The sequence below is a fragment of the Eupeodes corollae genome, chromosome 1, assembly GCF_945859685.1.
Source record: "Eupeodes corollae chromosome 1, idEupCoro1.1, whole genome shotgun sequence".
In the NCBI taxonomy this organism is placed as follows: Eukaryota; Metazoa; Arthropoda; class Insecta; order Diptera; family Syrphidae; genus Eupeodes; species Eupeodes corollae.
The window spans coordinates 113,457,751-113,476,417 of NC_079147.1; the positions used below are offsets into that span (position 1 = coordinate 113,457,751).

The following is an 18,667-nucleotide window of genomic DNA, read 5'->3' on the forward strand; positions in this document are numbered from 1 at the left end:
AACTTTCGTTGACACAATTATTCGCAAACTCACCAAGTAACTTTCCTGTATTTTTACCCTTCTGAAATCCGTCGTGGCTTCTATGAATCAATGCATGACACTGCTAGGGACGGAGCTAGATCGAGAAGTTTGTGGGGTGAAAACCTAGTTCACACAGGACTGTATTGCCACCTTAAGTAAGCAAGTAATTAAGTACTTACCTTACTATAAAATACATTTTTAATAAAATAACAAAGTAGGGGTCCAGACAAGTTATCTTGTCAATCCTTCCATAAATTCGATCGTAGTAGGGAAATTTTTAAAATACTAGGTCAATTTTTATGGGATTTCTTCAAAACAATGGAGTTAGTGATTATGTACGTATCTAAATCGGAAATATTTTTGGACACTGTTGCATTTTCTCTAACAAAAATAAAAAAAATATTTACAAATATTTAAAAGAGTATTTTACTCGTATTTTGTTTAATTTTATTATGTACAAATTTAAAATATGTTTTAAAATTTTCTTTTCAATATTTATCACAATCATTCAATTACAAAAACCATAGCTTATTAACACTTTATTATTTAGTAGTCATCATGTAACCCATAATTTGGTTATTAAAAAATTTCACACACTTTTTTTGTTTATATATATATATATAATTCTATTAGATTGGTTTGTAAAGTAAATGAGTTTTCTTTAAATAAAAAATAAAACAAATAACAATTTCCTTCTTGTAAAAAAAACATATTAGGATAAGTTAATAATAGTAGAAGATTTTTATAATGATTATAAAATGTATAGATATACTCGTATATTATTAGTTAACAAATAGAATTATTGTCTCGTTGTGCAGTTAACATTTAGATTTAAATTATAAATGAAATTTAAGGACATATGCTGTAAAATGCAATTCGATTTAAACTATTTTGATTATATAAAACAAAATATATATAAAACAATTCCATTGACAGCTCAATGTATAAAATTTCATTTTATACTTCATGGTCCGATAACTAAGCTTAACTTAAATTATCAAAGGACATTCCTATTGATTTATGAAATAAAACAAAAACAATTGACATTAAGTATTATGTAAGCACAATTAACATTAGTATATTTTACCTAAATGAACAAAACTGAGTTATTTTTTTTGTTTCAAAGACTATCATGAATTCTAATTTCAAATATAAATAAATAATTTTATAGTTCTTTAAGTGTGGACCTGCCACGTTTAATATGTGCTAATTCTCTAAGAAATTCTTTTGTAAGATCATATGTTGAAAAACTTATGCCAACGGCAATAGGTCCTTTAATCCAATTCATGCTAAGTCCTTTGAAGAAGCCATTTTTCACACCTTCCTCTCTGAAATAACAGTAAGTAGAAGTCATTTTTTAAATTATCAAATTTTAGAGGCATGCAAATAAAATGTTTGTAATGATGTTGGGTTAGATAAACTTTAGCTTCATAAACAATTCCGAACAAATCTGTGTACTCGAATGTGTATCTACTATTTTTAAAAAACGAATTTATTAAAATAAAGTTATAAGATCCACAGTTGAAAAATTCTCCAATTACCTACTCAGTTAACAAAAGGATACATTTTTTGAAAGATTTAAGACTCACAAAAAGAATAACCTTTTGTTTTTATATTTTTACCCAACTTTTTAAAAATTGCCATAGAAAAAATATTTACTTTGAACTAACCTGTAAATTTTCTTCAAAGTTGAATAAATTGTCGTATATTCTCCTTTATTTTTCTGATGTATTCCGATTGTTTGCATTCGCCTTCTGACTATATCTAGCGGATAACTTGCTGTTTGACCAGCTGCACCAGCGGCAGCACCAAATGCTAATGTAACTATAGTATTAGGTGCTTTGTTGCCATAGACTTCTGCAATACAAACAAAATAAAATTTGATTATTAAGCTAGTGTTATAATTGATATAACAATAGAAAACGAACACAACTCACCATTATATTCTTTTTTCAATGTTTCATACGTAAAAAAAGATGTTCCGGCATAAGGAATAACTCCTAATATAGTTGCCCAGTAACCTCTAAATAAGGTTCGAGGTCCTTCTTCAACCCATATTTTGACAAAAACCTGGCGGAGTGTGCTGAAAAAAAAAAACAAACTTTGTGTTAAAACAATTAGATATACAGCTAGGTTCTACATATCACTTTCCCTCGAAATCGGGTTCATTTTTTGAACTTAAACCGAAGGAATTTACGTGTTCTACATTTAGAATTTTGCGATATTCAAGTGAATTGAATTCGACCAGATTAAGTTTTTGTGGTTTAAATTCGACAAGAGGAAATTGTTTAAAAACAGTAAAAGTTTCACTTAAAAGAAATAAGCCTTAAGCTTTTTTATAGAATGCACTTCGGGATAAGTTGCAGCTTCAAATTTGCATTTGAGGAAAAGAACAAAGCATTTAAAACGATTTTTCAACACACCAAATGTCTTCTCTTTTAAGGCGTATTTAGACAGAATACTTAGATACCAGTCTTTCCCAATAGATATTTGGAATCTCAGTGTCGCAAAGAACAGCAAATGTGCAGCAAATATTTTGTATTTTTTTTAAAGCACAGAAATAAAAACATAAGAAATTAAATGAAATTTGATATTATAGTTTAATGATTAATTTCACTTGAAGTGATTTCGAAAATTACTTAAAGCAATGAATGCGATCGAATAATAGAACGTTGAAAACAATTTCATTCGATCTTTAGGTAAGATTTCGATTTAATTGCACTCGATTTGGGAACCTAGCTACTTTGCATGAAACACAAATATTTTACCTGACTATTTTTTGGGTAAGATTGTTTTTTTTTTATAAACTTACTTGTAACCTGAATATTTATCTGTCACAGCCATTCGTGCTCTTGCCAAGTCCAATGGATACGTTAAAGATTGTGATGTTATTCCAGCTAATGAACCAGCCATAAACCTTTTCAACTTTGTGCTGTAACATTTAATCTATTAGTTTAGTTTTAAAGTCAAGTGTCATCAAATATAAAATACTTTTTTTTTTAAATATACTCACTTTGTACCATCCTCATCAACTCGTAAGATTTTTCGCCATTGTTCGTGTGCTGTGAATTGTATTGCTGCGTAGGGTACAATTCGAGCCATGGTTGCAGAATTTCCACGCCATAATGCAAAAGTGCCTTCGGTAGTGTAGGTTTTTTTAAGAAACTGCACAGCGGCTCGAAATGAGTATGGAGTATCTTTGCTTCAGAAAAGAATTCATTATGGGAAAATCTGTTTTCAAAATGATTTGAGGTTGTATGTAACTTTTAGGTATAGTACCGACTGTCGAATCACTTAGCTTATGAGGTAAGAGTTTTTAACGTCCCTCAATCGATGGATGCACACAAAAGATAAAAAGTGTTTTAGGAACGGAGGATAGGATAAGAAAGAAGAAACCAATGGATATTGGTTTTAAATTTCTGCAATTAATGACATGAGACCTTGTGGCGGTGTTCAAGAGAAGCAAATAATGCCTTCGTAAGAAAAGGATTTCCTATCATTTAAAGAGCTCTCTTTTCAATTCTAATCAAAAGACTGTTGTACATTATTGGGGCATCAGCCAAAATGTGTTGCACTAGTGTTTTAGACGATTAAAAACTTCTTCAATCGTCGCGTCGGAGAAAACTGAAACACTTAGCAGCAGTTTTGGCGATGTCAAATATGTGATCACACCACAACAAGTGGTTTGTGATGCACGTACCTAGAACTGAAAGCTGTTTAATCCCCTCGATGCAAGTATCACCCATGAATAGTGCCATTGGAGGATGGTTACGCACTGAGAACTGAGGCACACCAGCGTTTATTTTGTTGATATCAGATTTGAACCCGTCCAATAATACTTGAATTGAACGGCCTGAAAAATAATTTCTAACCCAACCAAGAATAGATTCATCAATATCAAATGCACGCATTTTCCATAAGTCAAAGTCTATTAACTGCCTTTGTAATATTAAGTTCAATAACCTTACTTTCTCCAAAACGATATACAAATTTGTTCTAATGTTCGGTGATATAAACCATGCGATTACAATGCTTCGCTACAAAGGCCATACTGCCGGTCATTAAGAAGCTTTCGTTCTTCAAGACATTACTTTAGTTGAAAATTAATCAGCGTTTCCATGACCTTGGAAAGAAGGAACGTAAGTGCAACTGGTTGATAGTTAAAGGAAGAGGAGGATCCACCTTTTTTAGGGACAGGCTGGACATATGGTGTTTTTATCCACTCGGAAAGAGCCCTGTAGAATAGGATAGATGGAAAAGCTTACGCAGTAGCTTTTCCAGTATTGAAGAACATCTCTTTAAAACATTCGGCCAAGCGGATTTTTTAATGACAAGGTCCTTAATTACTCTTGCAACTTAACGAGTGCGAAAGAAGGTTCGTCCCATAGAATCGTTTACGCTTTCGAGTACAGGAGGAGTCATTTCATTTATTGGCAGCATCGAATTAACAGCAAACTGGCTTTATCAATCGAGCTTACAAAAGGAGCATATTTGATTCTGGCCAGTTCATTTACAGGGCATTTTTCGGATCCCTGAGCTTATTAAGAAAGTTTAAAATTGTGTTAAACAAAAGATTAAGGAGATGGGCATAATTTTATAAGTTCAGAAAATAGTTTAGAAAATAGAGTATACAAAACCAAATGATTTTTTTTTGCTTGGTTCTTTAAATCGGTTAAGCCCTGTTATTTTATTTAAAACATAGGAGCACAACATTCAATTTAATTGTTTCCTTTGATATTTTATTTGTTAGATTAGTTGCAATTATCAACAGTTATAATTATTGATTAAAGATTAAATAATCGCCATAATCAAATTACTATGTAATGTAGTACCTTTATGATTTGTAAAAAGTGGACTAGGAATGACTCGAGCGACTGATATAGGATAAGCGCCTATGTAAACTTTTTATCTATCAATCGAAGGCCGTTTAAATTCTAACTCTCATGTACTAACTGATTCGACGGTTGCCACTTGAACTTTTATTTCTTTTGTTTTAAAAATCAATAATAGTGTTTTAAAACCAAATGATTACAAAAAGCAGTTAAATTTTGTTTTATCAAACAAAAAGTAATATTTAATAATACTTCTAAATTTACTAACCCTCTTCTAAGGACTATTAAAACAAAACAATTTTGTTATGTTACCTACCTAATTTGGAAATTTATTTTCGCTCTATCTAATGGTGCTATTGTTGTCTTAGCTAAGGCTCCCGCTACAGCTCCAGCCATTAGGCTTGTAAGTACAGCATCAAATTTATTAACTTAAAAGACGGAAAAGAGAGTTTAAAACCAGAAAAAAAAACAAGTACATTTGCTTTTTTACTTTTTGCAGGTTGCAATTTATCGTGCGCCCTTGTTTCAGTCTGTAAATTCACCGAAGTCTGATCATCAGAGCTGGACTGTTGTGTAGAAGTGGTTTTGAAAGACATTGTAAGATTTGTCTTCTCTATTAAATGGCTCATCGCAATCTGGAAAAAAATGAATTTTAAATTAAAAAGAGTCGAAAATAGACGAATATTATTCTGTAAATAGATCTTATCGCCAAGTCATTATTTTCTATGGATTTTTTATTGTATTATACACAAAATTGCGTCATAATACAATAATAAATTCAACTCTGTATAAAACCCCCACAAAAGCAATGAACTAGAAGTGAAATTGCGATCTGTACAAATTTAATAATGGAAAATTTATAACATCGATATATATATATGGAAATACGTTCTTATTTTGAAATCATTTTAATATTAAATTTTTATAGTAAGACATTTAAATTAAATCAAAGCAGATACCAGACAAATGTTCATGAGAACTTGAATATTATCAGTAACTTGATGGAGATGGGATTGAGGTCAAGTTCTAGTTCGATTTTATTATTTAATTTATTATAAATTACACATTATTGTATCAAAAGTATGAATGCAAACATTTTCTGATTGCACTAATAGCAAAGAAAAAACAATATTTTACCATTCAAATCGCATGAATGTAGGATTTAGTCTTGTTGAGTAAAACTAGGAACGCCAATGTGGTATATTTGCAATGAATCCCAAGTGAAATTGCGGATTTTCTGCTAAGAAAAAATTTCTTTTTAAATTGTAAACTAGAGTAAAAGCAATAATATAAGATTTAAAAAATGTTTTCTTCATTTTAATACAGTAAAGCATTGAGTGGGTTACAGGTTAACATTCATACTTGGTGGAACCAAAAATGTGGCTTTTTTAATCTGCATTTTATTTATAAGTTTAATATAATAAAAAATACTTTTCAGTTAAACGACTTCATTTTTTAAAACATTTGACTGGCATATCTTTTGATTGTAGATAAAGGGTGTTTTTTCTTAGACGTGTAGTTTTCAATCTGACAGTACTTTTTTAGGATTTGGTCTTTTTGACGGATGTAACTTGATTTATGGTCAGTTTGATTTGCCAAGGTTCTCCAAATCAAGTAAAATTAAACAAAAAATCTGAATTGAAATTGTTTTTATACTTTTCGATATTAATTAAAGTGAAATTAAAGCAGCTTACATACGACTTTGTATGTACATATGTATATGACAACAATACAAAATTTGTTTACTGTCATAATTTTTTTATTTGCATCTGTTTTTATTTTTTCTGTGCTATTAAACAAAATCAATATAAAATATTATTGTTTTTTTTTTTTGCACTTTGTTGATGCACATTTGCTGCAGATTTGCAAATATCTGATGGGAAAGACTGGAATCGAAGTATAATTTCTAAATGATTCTTAAAAGTTTTTGTTTTGGACATTTGGTGTGTTGAAAATTGTTTTAAATTCTTTGTCTCTTCCCACAAATACAAAGTAGAAGTTGAAACTTATACAGAATCGAGTGCATTCTACAAAAAATTTAGGGGTTATTTCTTTAAGTGAAGCTTTTAATGTTTTTAAACAATTTCCTCTTAGAAAATTCATTAAATTTTACTCATTATATTTGATCTTGAAAACCACACTTTTAAGAAAACACATTTTTCATTCATAAATAATTTTTTGTTTGAGATAATTTTAAAAAGCTTTTGTAAGGGTATAGAAAAATCATATGAAAATCATATATTATGTAAGTGAAAAATAGACTTAACCTTAACTCAGAGTCGAAATAAAAGATTTTTAGAGAGATTTGTGTGCGACCGTGTGTACGTACATACGTTCGTACATTCGTAAGTTTTAAACGTTTTTTTCATCGTCCATAGCTCAAGAACCAGTAGAGATATCGACTGCAAATAAATTTTGTTATACAAATAATAATTCAGAAAGATGCAGAAAGGATTCTCAACAAAAAAATTGAGTGGGTGGTTTTTTCACACACTTTTTAAAAAAAAGGTAAAAATGTTGGTTAACCTTAAATATCTCACAAACCAATGATGCTAGTGACTTTAATTAAATTTTATATTATATATTGCAAGGTGATACCAAACTAGTATATTTTTGGAGAAAATACCAACCAACACCTTTTTTATGAATAAAAAAAAATGAAAAAAGTATTTGTCACCTCGAATATTTTACGAAATTTTTTAAAATGTTATCTCCAAAATAATGTTATTCAACGAGAAATAATATTTGACATCTGGTAAAATTTTGAGAAAAAAACGAATGGACAGTTTTTTTTACGAAAAATAAAAAAGGTAAACAAAAATTAATAAAAGTTGGTAAAAAATTGGGTGTCAACTTAAGGGGGTATTCTGGTCTAGAAATAAAAAAATCGATTTTTTTTTCATATTTTCATAGTTTAACTATCTAAGAATATGTCTACTAGAGGATTTTCCCAAATTCAAATTATTTTCGGAGATATAAGTATTTTGCTGAGCAGCCATCCAAATCGGTTGGGCTGCAACTAATCGAACAAAAGACATAATGGGGTACTTTAAACGGGTTTTTCTCAGAACTGTCTTTTTGAATCTGATACCCACGATTTCTCAGGTTCTGCCGAACCGATTTACTTGAAATTTTAGGGATTTGTCTACGTCCGGAACTACGGCCATCCCCAAATTTTCATTTTTACTATTTTTAACAAATCAAAGAATGTTCAAACAAGTGGTATTTTTTTTTTCTTTAGGAAGTCGCCATTTTGTTAAAAAAATTGCCTGTAACTTTTCCGTAGTTCCAGACATTGCGACATTATTGTAGATTAATAATATTTTTTAGTTTTTGATTTCAGATTTCTAGGAGAATTAAAATCGTGGGTATGGTCACGCACCAAATTTTTGAGACGCTTTATTTTTTTTGTATGCTTCTAATGTGAATAAATAATGTAGGTATACAAAAATTGATGGTAAAATTGTTGCTTGCTTTTTTTTACAGCACTTCAAAAATTACATAAAATTCATGTCTCTAGAGCAGCATACCCTTTTAAATATCTTTTAAAAAATTTAAGATATTAGCTTCCAACTAATTTTATTTTATAAAAAAGCTATCGTTTTCGACATTCTGTTAAATTATGAGAAAAATCGATTTGACAGTTTTTTTTACATAAAATAAAAACGTAAAAATTGATTTTCGACGCAAATATAGCTTCAAACTGATTTCATCTTATTTATATTGTTATATTGTTTTCAACATTCTGTAAAATTTTAAGAAAAAAAATAAAAACACAACAGAAAAAAAATAAAAACACAACAGAAAAAAAATACTAAAACTTGGTAAACATTTATTTTGACTAAAATATCTTTTTAAAAATTTAAAATATTGGCTTCAAACTTATTTTATTTCACAGAAAATATTATTTTCGACATTCAGTAAATTTTGTATACAAATTCAACAGTCTGTTTTTTCATAAAAAAATAAAATCTACAAAATTTGGTAAAAATTGATGTTCGGTTCTCGATATCTCGGGAAAAAAAGAATATATTTACTTCAAATTAATTTTTTCATCCAATTTGTAATTGTTTATATAAGAAATAATTTTTTTTAAGAAATGCTTATAAAATTAAATATAATAAAAATTGGTTTTCGACAAAAATCTCGTTAAGTAAAACCGATTTTCAAATCAAACTATTTCATCATGTACAAAATATTGTTGGTAATTTTAAGTTAATTTCAACTGACAAGTTTTTTAACAAAACACAAAAATCTACTAAAACAACAAAAAACTGTTAAGATTTGGGTTTCTACTCCAGTATTATGAGATTAAAGGAAAATAGTAACTTTAAATTATTCATATCACAAAAATATTATTCTTTGCATTTTTTTTTTTAATTTAAGCAAGACAAATCGACAGACGGGATGAGAAGTTATTAGTGTGAGTTGCATCCCCGCCTCTTTTAAATATTTGAATACGGCTTGGAACATATTTTTGATGATAAACAAAAATTATCGCACACATTTTTGCTGTTAACAATTAGTTTTAAGATTTAAATATTTTGTACTCCTTATTCATATTTTGGGTCAGAACTTATAATTTATTCCAGAAAAAGAATTTATATGAAATTGAATGTCATGAAATAAATATTTACTATTTTAATGTTATGAAGCCTTCAGTAAAAGGATTATTTTTTTCAATTTCACTTTTTAGCTTTTTATTTAATGTTTAATATTATAATTCATTTCTAGAGCCTAAAAATTAAAATAAAAATTTTAAGTACTAATACTAAAAAAATAAGGAAAAGCTATAAATAAGAACTCTGGTGTGTCCCAAAGCTCCGTTTGGTCTCCGACCCTTTTCTTCATTTTTATAAATGATCTTCTGTCCGCTACTTCTAATCCAATATATTGTTTCGTTGACGATAGCACTCTCAGCAATGTTCAGGAATTCAAAATCAATGTACACCGACACCTCCTATCCAACCTTTCTCTCTTTTCCTAATTGCTCACACTGTGTCTTTGGCATATTAAAGGTATACAAAACCCTTTTAGTGTTCGCTAATTATAAAAAAAAAATTAACTCTTAAAACTAATATTGCAAAACTCCCACGTTAGGTTTATTACTAGAGCTGAGGTTTTGCTAAAAAAAAACATGTAAACTATTGCTAATGCAAACATCAGTTGCAATAACATCACCATGTTTCAGGTCACCAAAATCATCTGGGTTAAACTAGATGGAGCTGATTCAGAAAAGGTTTGTACATATATATGTATGTATGTATGTATATGGTAGAATGTTTGGACTCATTCTTAATCAGAAATATGTACATATATACTTTTGTTTTGGTTTTGTTAAGAACTATTGTTTTTCTAAAGAATGGTTTATGTTCTTACTTAACACCATATCATCCGACATGACTACACTCAGAAGACAAAATGCTGTTCAGATTATCATTAAGTTATCAGAAGCATTGAAATTTTTTGGCAACAGGATGTTACCAAAACCAAATCGATGGTGAGAAGAACGCTGAAATTGCACAGCAAACCATGTCAACAATACTTGCGAAGTTTTGGCCTCAATCGAAAGAGTCATGTGCCCACTGCCCGCTGATGATGAATTTTGAAATCAATGAGTAGAGAAACGCAAGTTCAAACGCTATTTTTGGAAAAATCACGAATTCCAGGTGTAATTGGGGTGGTAGATGGAACTCATATTTAACATTTTACTTAAACCTTGACAAAAAAAAAACTTCGCTCGCAAACACATTTTTTGTAGAGTGATTATTTGTATTATTATTTATTATTTTTCCTTGTTTTGAATTCTACTTTCGAGTTACGTAGTTCCTTGTTTATTCGCAAGTTCATAAGAATATAGTTGGCAGTACTAGAACTATTCGATTCTCGTCCATTCGAAAGTAGTCAAATAGATACATAGTACCAATTTTCCGAATTCGAGCAATTTCATTGTAGAATCGAGTTACATAGTAAGGGCCCTGCTCTAGCTCGAAAACACAAGGATAAGATATAATTCTAAATGATCTCATCATATAAACATAATCAGGCTTTTTACGTTTTGTAAGGGAACTTGTTTCATTGAGCTTAAAAGAGAGCCTCAACATTCATTTGGTATCAGAATTTGCCATTACACTGACCTAAGTGTCTCTTACTCCATCACGGACAGCCACTTTAACCTAACCTTACCTAACTATTTACTTATTGTTTGTTTTTCTTTTCTTATCAAAATTGAGAAATAGCACTTTTATATTAAATAAAATCATATATTAAATGCTCTAGAAAATCGTTTTTTTATCATAAATGATTGTATGTGCCAACACTAATATTCTTAAAATCCGATACCTAAAACTCCCTCTGATTCATAAGCAAACAAACTTTATTCAAATTAACCTGATAACCTACAGTTTACTTATCTAATTCTAGTATATTATATTGTACGTCAGTCAAAAATAGCTTAAATAAATATAATCAACAATGTGTAATTATATGTATGTACATACATATATTATAATTATATTAAAGATAACACAGTTTTAAGTGATAAAATAGTAAACAGATTAAGAAAGAAGACGAAAACAATTTAAGGAAGGAAAATAAGTTATATCGCTAATTAAAGCAAAACAGTCTATTTTGATTTCTGATTTTAAAACATACAATTATATCCGTATATCAAATGACACTATATTTATCAACATTAACAAAGATAAGTTAAAGTAAGTTGAATTATTATAAAAAATTTTGTTTTTTTGCTTTGGGTTTTCCGTAATAGTGTTTTTTCCTAAGAACCTACTTGAATGAATATTTCAAAAATAAATGTATCTTAGTATGTCTATTTTTGAATTTTGTCATTAGCAACACATACAAAAATTCACTTTCAATAGCTTTAAAGTTAGATACTTAATGTCTCTCAAAAAAAAAAGATAGAAGATTCATAGTAAGAAAGTTCTATTCTGCTATATTTAATCTAAGTAAACAACAACTTCCATCTGAATTTTGTATGTTGCGTCTTAATTGGAATGGTATTCAAAATTCTAAGATTTTCAGTTCTTCAGTTCTTCCTACACCTACCTACAAAAAATATAAATGAACATATTGTTAACATGTGAAAAAAAAACTCCTTGATGAACTTTTATGCAATATTTTCATTCAAAAGGGTAATGTTTAAGCTTTCCTCGAACTGAGAGATACAAGTACTGCGCAGCTATTGCAATTTGTATTCACAAAAGTAATAACAAGAGACATATCATGCGGTTAAGTGGCGTCATGAATGACATGACACAAGTAGATTCATCATTAGATTGTTATGATGACGAAATAAAACATCATGTTGGAGACAATGTAATCTAATTATATTGGAATTAGGTATAAATTAAGAAATGAAACTCTATGAATATATTCTATTATTTACAATTTTTATAATTACATGCTTTTTCTTTATAAATTTAATTATAATTTCTTCGATATGTATGCATAAAGTATTACCACCTTTCGTACTACATGGATTTATTGTAGTTCTTTTATAGGGGTTTTTGTTAAATTTGATATACGTGAGCATTTTTTTGGAATCAGGAACACTAAATAAAAACAGAGTACTTATACTCGTAGAAATAAATATATTCTTAAGACAGCTCCCTAGGCAAAATATGAATGAAAGTAAAAGTCAGGGAGTTTTGAAACATGTTGTATTTTCTAAATATTTTATAAAAGTATTTTTTTTTTCAAAATCGGTATTGTTAGTTTCTGTATATTAACTTTTTGCTTATTTACAAAATTCCAAAGCTAAGAAGTGCAATTGAAAAAAAAAAAATTTTTACTAAAGGCTTTTTCGCATGAAAATTATTCGTCTGACGAAAATATTTGGTCATGGCATTCAGTCTCATACGAGTATATGTATGTAAATTTTTTTGTTCGAATGAATTATAAATTAAGACTCAAAATATGGATATTGAATACAAAATAATAAAATTCTTAAATTTATGATTAACGGTAAAAATGTGTACGGTAGTTTTTGTTTATCACATTATTTTCGAAGTCGTATTCAAAAATGAAAGTTTTTGTCAAGTGAGTTTTTGGCCCATATTAGGTATGTATGCCAAAATTTTTGGTTTAGTTTAAGTCTATTTTTCGCAAAAAAAAAAAACAACAATTTTTCCTATTAAAATATAACAACAATTATTGGAATCCTGAAAAAGGCATTTAGTCTATAAGTATAAGTAAATGGCCAACACTTGCTGTCGATCTATTTTCGACATCATGCATTTTCATATGATTTATATATAAAATAAATTATGAATGAAAATATTGTTTTCTTAAACGTTTGATTTTCAAGGAGTAAATAAAACGCGTATAATTTAATGTTATAGCAAACGTTGTTCAGGAGTCTAGTAATAATGCAATGCCAAAACCAACACTTGCTGTCGATCTATTTTCGACATCATGCATTTTCATATGATTTATATATAAAATAAATTATGAATGAAAAGATTGTTTTCTTAAACGTTTGATTTTCAAGGAGTAAATAAAACGCGTATAATTTAATGTTATAGCAAACGTTGTTCAGGAGTTTAGTAATAATGCAATGCCAAAACCAAACTGAACATAAATCAACAGCTTTTAAAAAGGACCAACTCCGAAAAAAGTATCTCACGACCTCATGAAACGTGAGGTCAAAGCTTCATTGTGATAGCATGCATTTAATTCCTATAGCTGAACACGTAAACGTCAGGTGAATCCGAAGCTTTAAAAGGTTTCCTTATCAATTTGTAAAAGAAATAAGTAATATTTCTTTACAATACAAAATCCAAATCATGACTTACTTTAACCTTGCTTGGAAGTGCTTTGTAGACAATAATGTTTTTAGAAGTTTTTGTGCTATGAACTTGCAGTAAAGGTTTGTGAAGTATGGCTCTGAATTTGAAATTCATGAAACTTGAAAAACTAACTAGTTGCCTTGTTCAAAATGTACGTTCAAAGGATGCAGTTGACTACGAATGAAGGCCCTTATGCTGTCTGAACTTTCCCAATTTTGCATTAAAGTTGCCTTAATTGGAAGGAAATTTTTGTTAGCTTGCCATTCACACACTATAAGCTTGCCTTACTTTCAAGTACCTTATGTCGTCTGAACCTGGTCAATGTTATTATTAACCTTGTGTTATGGAGGGCTATTACTTAAATTTAAGGTATTATTCTGCTCTACTTTGAAATGATACCAAAAGGATGCAAACGTTTTTGGAAATTAAAAAAATGGCTCTTTTGCATAGCCAATACGGTAAATGAGTACGAGAAATAGCAAAAATTGTACAGAGCCCTAATACTGTCCACCGAAAACATCAAAAGAAGATACATTACAATCAAAGTAGGTATCGAAATGGCAATGCATGCATAAAATTCATAAAAAGCTATACTATAAATCACTGAAAAAAAAGACTTTCTAAGTTCGGAGCTAAAATTTTGTGGAAGGTAAAATGTTTCAAATGGCTATCAATATTTTGAAACAACATTTGGGGTCCAGTTTCAGTAAATTTGGAATACAAGACAATTTCATCTTCTACCTAAAAAAATCGTACTTATTGTGAAACTGCCCTTATGTGCTATGGCAGAACGTCGTGTTGCTCAAAAAAACTTTCGAAACATTAAGTACCTTAAGACGGGTCTTCAAGAAAAAAGGCAAAGGCAAAAGTCCTAAAGTATGCTAAAAACTTATCTCTTCAATAACTCGACGTCTTAAGAAAACCATTAAATCGAAGAGAAACACTACTAAGTACTAAACATTAAGTGTCCGATCGATTATGTGTTTAATTATAGAGTTGTTTTTGTTTTTTATATAAATTAGCTTTTTAATGGTATAAATTGTAGTTTTAGTTTATTTTAAATTAAAACATTTTTAATTGTTATATTAAATGGTTATAAAGAGTTACACTCTCCATTTATTTTCTTGAAGAAAATGCATTACGAAAATGTATATTTCATGTGTCCCATTACTCGCGGGAGCCACTGTATGTGTTCCAATCAAGTACCTACACAATGTTTTAAGATGCAAGGATTTGTTTGTGTAACATACAAATCATTTACAGCCAATTTCTTGACGAAGTTCTAAAAACAATTTAAAACTCGGTTCATCTTTGGAACTTTTTTAACTTCCAGAGGAAGTTATTGTGATGGGTGCGATTTGTCGAACTCAAAATTTTGAAATTTTTCGACGTTTCAAGGTCCCTAGAGTCGAAATAAAAGATTTTTATAAAGATGACTGTGCGTACGTTTGTACGTACGTTCGTACGTCCGTACGATCGCTCCGTTTTTTGTTATAAATAGCTCAAGAACCAGTAGAGATGTCGACTTCAAATAAATTTTCTTATACAGATAATAATACAGAAAGATGCACAAAGAGCTCTGAAGAAAATTGCGTGAGTGTTTTTTTTTACGATAGCAGTTTAAAAAAGTTGAAAATGTTGGTTAATGCTAGATACTTGAATGAAATTTACATATTGTAAAGTGATAACAAATAACAAGCAAGTATACTTTTGGAAAAAAATCCAACTAATGGTTTTTTTGTAAAAAAAAAAAATTGTACGAATAAAAATGATTTTATCTCTAAAATAATTGTATGCAACGAAGAATAACATTTTTAACATCTGGTTAAATTTTTAAAAAAATCGAATACAGTTTTTTTTTAGAAAAAATAAAAACCTAAACAAACATTGCTCAAAGTTGGTAAAAATTGATTTTCTACTCAAATATCTTTTCAAAACTTTGAGATTTTGACAATTTTAATTTTATCTTGTAAGAAATATTGTTTTTAACATTCAGTCAAATTTTGATTTTCGACTCAATTATCTTTTCAAAAATTAAAAAAATCTGCTTCAAATTATTTTTATCTTATTTTATTGTTTGAACATTCGATACAATTTTCAGAAACATCGAATTAATCCTTTTTATTTTACAAAAAATAAATACATAAGAAAATTAATAAAAGTTTGTAAAAATTGATGCTCGGTTTCCGATATCTCTTGAATAATAGAAAACATTGACTTCAAATTAATTTCATTCATTCACTTTGTATTTGTTTATATTAAAAATAAAAAGTTTTAAGAAATGCTACTAAAATTGGTAAAAATTGGTTAACGACTAAAAATCTAGTTAACAAAAATAGATTTTGAAATCAAACTATTTCATCATATGCAACATATTGTTGGTCATTTTTAATTTTTTTAGAATAATTTAACTGATAACTTTTTTAACAAAACACGAAAACCTACAAACTTTTTAATCAAGACAAATCGACAGACGGGATGGGAAGCTATCACTGTGGGTCGCATCCCAGCCTCTTTTTTTTAATATTTACAACTCGAGCCTTCATATCTTATCATATCTGTAGAACTCGGTTTGAAATCAATTTTCTAGGAATTTTAAACTTCGGTAGAAAAGAACTGAGTTCTAACGTAATTTTGCTATTCTTGTAGCGCCCCGTAGATAGTTCTGACTCAAAATTCTGACATTATCATATATTGCATTTCGTTTAAAATTGATCGTATTATTTAAAATGATTTTCAATCTTACTTGAATAAAGATCAACAAAAATAAGTTTCGAGTCTTGCAATCTCTAAAATATCTTAATGATGCATGCTATTTAAATGATAAAAAATATTATACATATTTCAAGATAAGTTTCAAGACATCGTGTGTTCAGTAGACTCAGCCAAAAAATTATCGTCAAGATGAACAATTCAATACTATTGATAAAAGTTTAGTATTTTTAATTATTTCTTTAGATTTACATAATGTCAAATAGGCATCTTTTGTTCTTGTTTTCTATACACAGATTTATCTGAACTTTTATCTGGTCATATTTTCCATGGGAATGTTGATTATTTTAGATTGGTTGTTACGTCTCTACATAATTAAGCCCTTATGCCTATTTAAGCAGATTCAATAGTCGTGGTCATTATAAACGCTAATAATTAATGTAAAAAATATGTAAAACTAAAATAATCCGCACAGCAGTTTACTTGTCAGCGTCCACAATATTTTAAATTTTGTAGCTCCCACCCATGTTTATGTATTTTTTAAAAATATTTTACAATTGCACAAAAAAATCCTTGTGCTCTGAAATTTAATCCAAAACCGAAGTTAAGCTAAAAATCTGCCAATGGAAGAAGAAAAAACATTGCCAAACCAAGTTCTTATATTCTAGGCCTCCAAATTTGATGCTTTAACAAATCGAAGTTCTATCTTAAACTGAGATCTAATTCAGAGTTCTAACGCTTAATAACTTGATGATAAAATGAGTTTAAACTGAGTTTAAAAGTTCTAACTTATTTATAAAACGAGATTAGAACCTTTTCAACAAATTGGACGGTAGAGTAAGTATTTCTTAATTTCAGCGACAAAGTCAAGAAGTAAGATGAAATAGTTGTGTAAATTTTAAGATTTTTAACATCAATCGAAAAGCCAAGGTCAATTAATTTGCATGCTCATAAAAACCAGCATAGCATACGCAAGGAATCGGGCATAGATTGTTTCTATTTTTATTTTAAATAATAAATTCAACTTAATAATGTTTAATAATAATATAAAGTACTTATTTGCTTTAAGACGAAAGATTTCAAGTTGAGTGCAATCAAGGTACAGACGATATTTGATATAAGTTGACGTGCCCCTTTTGTCGCTTAATTTATACAAAACATAACCATACTTATATAGATACATATACCTATCTACTACGCACCAGAAACAACATTAATAAACAAAACAAAAAGCATAACACACACCCGTTTTTAAGTTGTTATTATCGTTCGTTGATGGTCGCTAAGGTATAACGTCATATATCTACCTACATGCGTCTTGACTTTGGACTTGTGTTCTTGGGTTTATTTTGAGGAAAGCCAGTTTGCTCGAACTGAGTGCAAATACGACAATAACAACAATTTATTTTGCAAACAAATAAGATAGATACCTATGATCATCATACGTAAAATCTACGAATTAAAGTTTATTCGGAACCTGGGTATTCTTTAATTGCTGATTACGCAACTGATAACAGAATTATGTATATGACGGGCACGTTTTTGTTTTATAGTTAACTTATTTTCCTAACCTCTAGTATTTTGGTTCGTATTCTTTTCATAATTTAAATTATATAACCCGGACATGGGGCTCTGCTTCTGTTTTGATTCGGAAGAACTGATTTGAAGTGTGCGATTTTGGGGAAATAATATTGATGTGGTCGTTGAATATATCTAGTTCCTATCTCAGTTATGACAGGTATGTACGGCGCATACCTGCTTCCTACTACTATTGAATAAGTTGGTAATTGTTATGGAAGCAGACGTAAACTTACATTTTAGAGGACAATGGCATCAGATAGTGCCCCTTTCCTTCTCCTCTCTTCGTATTTTGTTTTTGCGTTGCTAGGAATTCGTATTGATATCGGAAGACAAATCGAAAGAAATGTTCGTAAGGTTTATGAATTTTAAGCACAATAACCGAGAGTCCAATCGAATCTAACAAGGAATATGAACAACGAGTCTGGGATTGAGAAGAGCAAGAGCAAGAGACCGCTAAATTTTTCAAGAACTTTGTTGTTAAATTGAATTCACTGACACTCGAAGCGAATATATTCCGCAACGGCGAACGCTACTTTAAGTGGTGTGGGCTTTAATAGTCGACTGAGAATAAAAGAATCCCAGAACCATAACCAACAACCATAACCCGATTCCGATTACTTGCAACAAAACGAACTACCAAGACCAACCACACCAAACCAGGAAAACTTGTGGTTGTTGGTTGTCATTGTCAGTTGTCAAATTTGACACACT

At 29.4% G+C, this 18,667-nt stretch overlaps 1 protein-coding gene across 2 annotated transcripts; it reads right to left on the reverse strand.

Annotated features, from left to right (window-relative positions):
- Window positions 1-1,061: 1,061 nt before the first annotated feature.
- LOC129939755 (mitochondrial coenzyme A transporter SLC25A42) lies at window positions 1,062-18,611 on the reverse strand. Of its 2 annotated transcripts, XM_056047878.1 has the most exons (9): window positions 18,190-18,611; window positions 7,121-7,255; window positions 5,344-5,488; window positions 5,170-5,281; window positions 3,035-3,223; window positions 2,834-2,953; window positions 1,959-2,104; window positions 1,692-1,878; window positions 1,062-1,349 (listed from the first exon to the last, which is right to left on the reverse strand). In XM_056047878.1, exons 3-9 carry the CDS (start codon window positions 5,480-5,482, stop codon window positions 1,187-1,189), a joined length of 1,056 nt encoding a protein of 351 aa, XP_055903853.1. In that variant the 5' UTR covers window positions 5,483-5,488; window positions 7,121-7,255; window positions 18,190-18,611; the 3' UTR covers window positions 1,062-1,186. The 2 variants fall into 2 exon arrangements, with proteins under 2 accessions (XP_055903853.1, XP_055903852.1); XM_056047877.1 differs by lacking the exon at window positions 7,121-7,255 and having other exon boundaries at window positions 18,190-18,610.
- Window positions 18,612-18,667: the final 56 nt, after the last annotated feature.

What these genes read in the sequence shown, in the direction of transcription:
- LOC129939755 (XM_056047878.1), bottom strand. Translation starts at nt 5,482, where the DNA reads ATGAGCCATTTAATAGAGAAGACAAATCTTACAATGTCTTTCAAAACC. An exon ending in TAAATTGCAACCTGCAAAAA is followed by an intron (nt 5,282 to 5,343) that starts GTAAAAAAGCAA and finishes CCGTCTTTTAAG; the next exon opens with TTAATAAATTTGATGCTGTA. An exon ending in ACTTTGAAGAAAATTTACAG is followed by an intron (nt 1,350 to 1,691) that starts GTTAGTTCAAAG and finishes CTGTTATTTCAG; the next exon opens with AGAGGAAGGTGTGAAAAATG.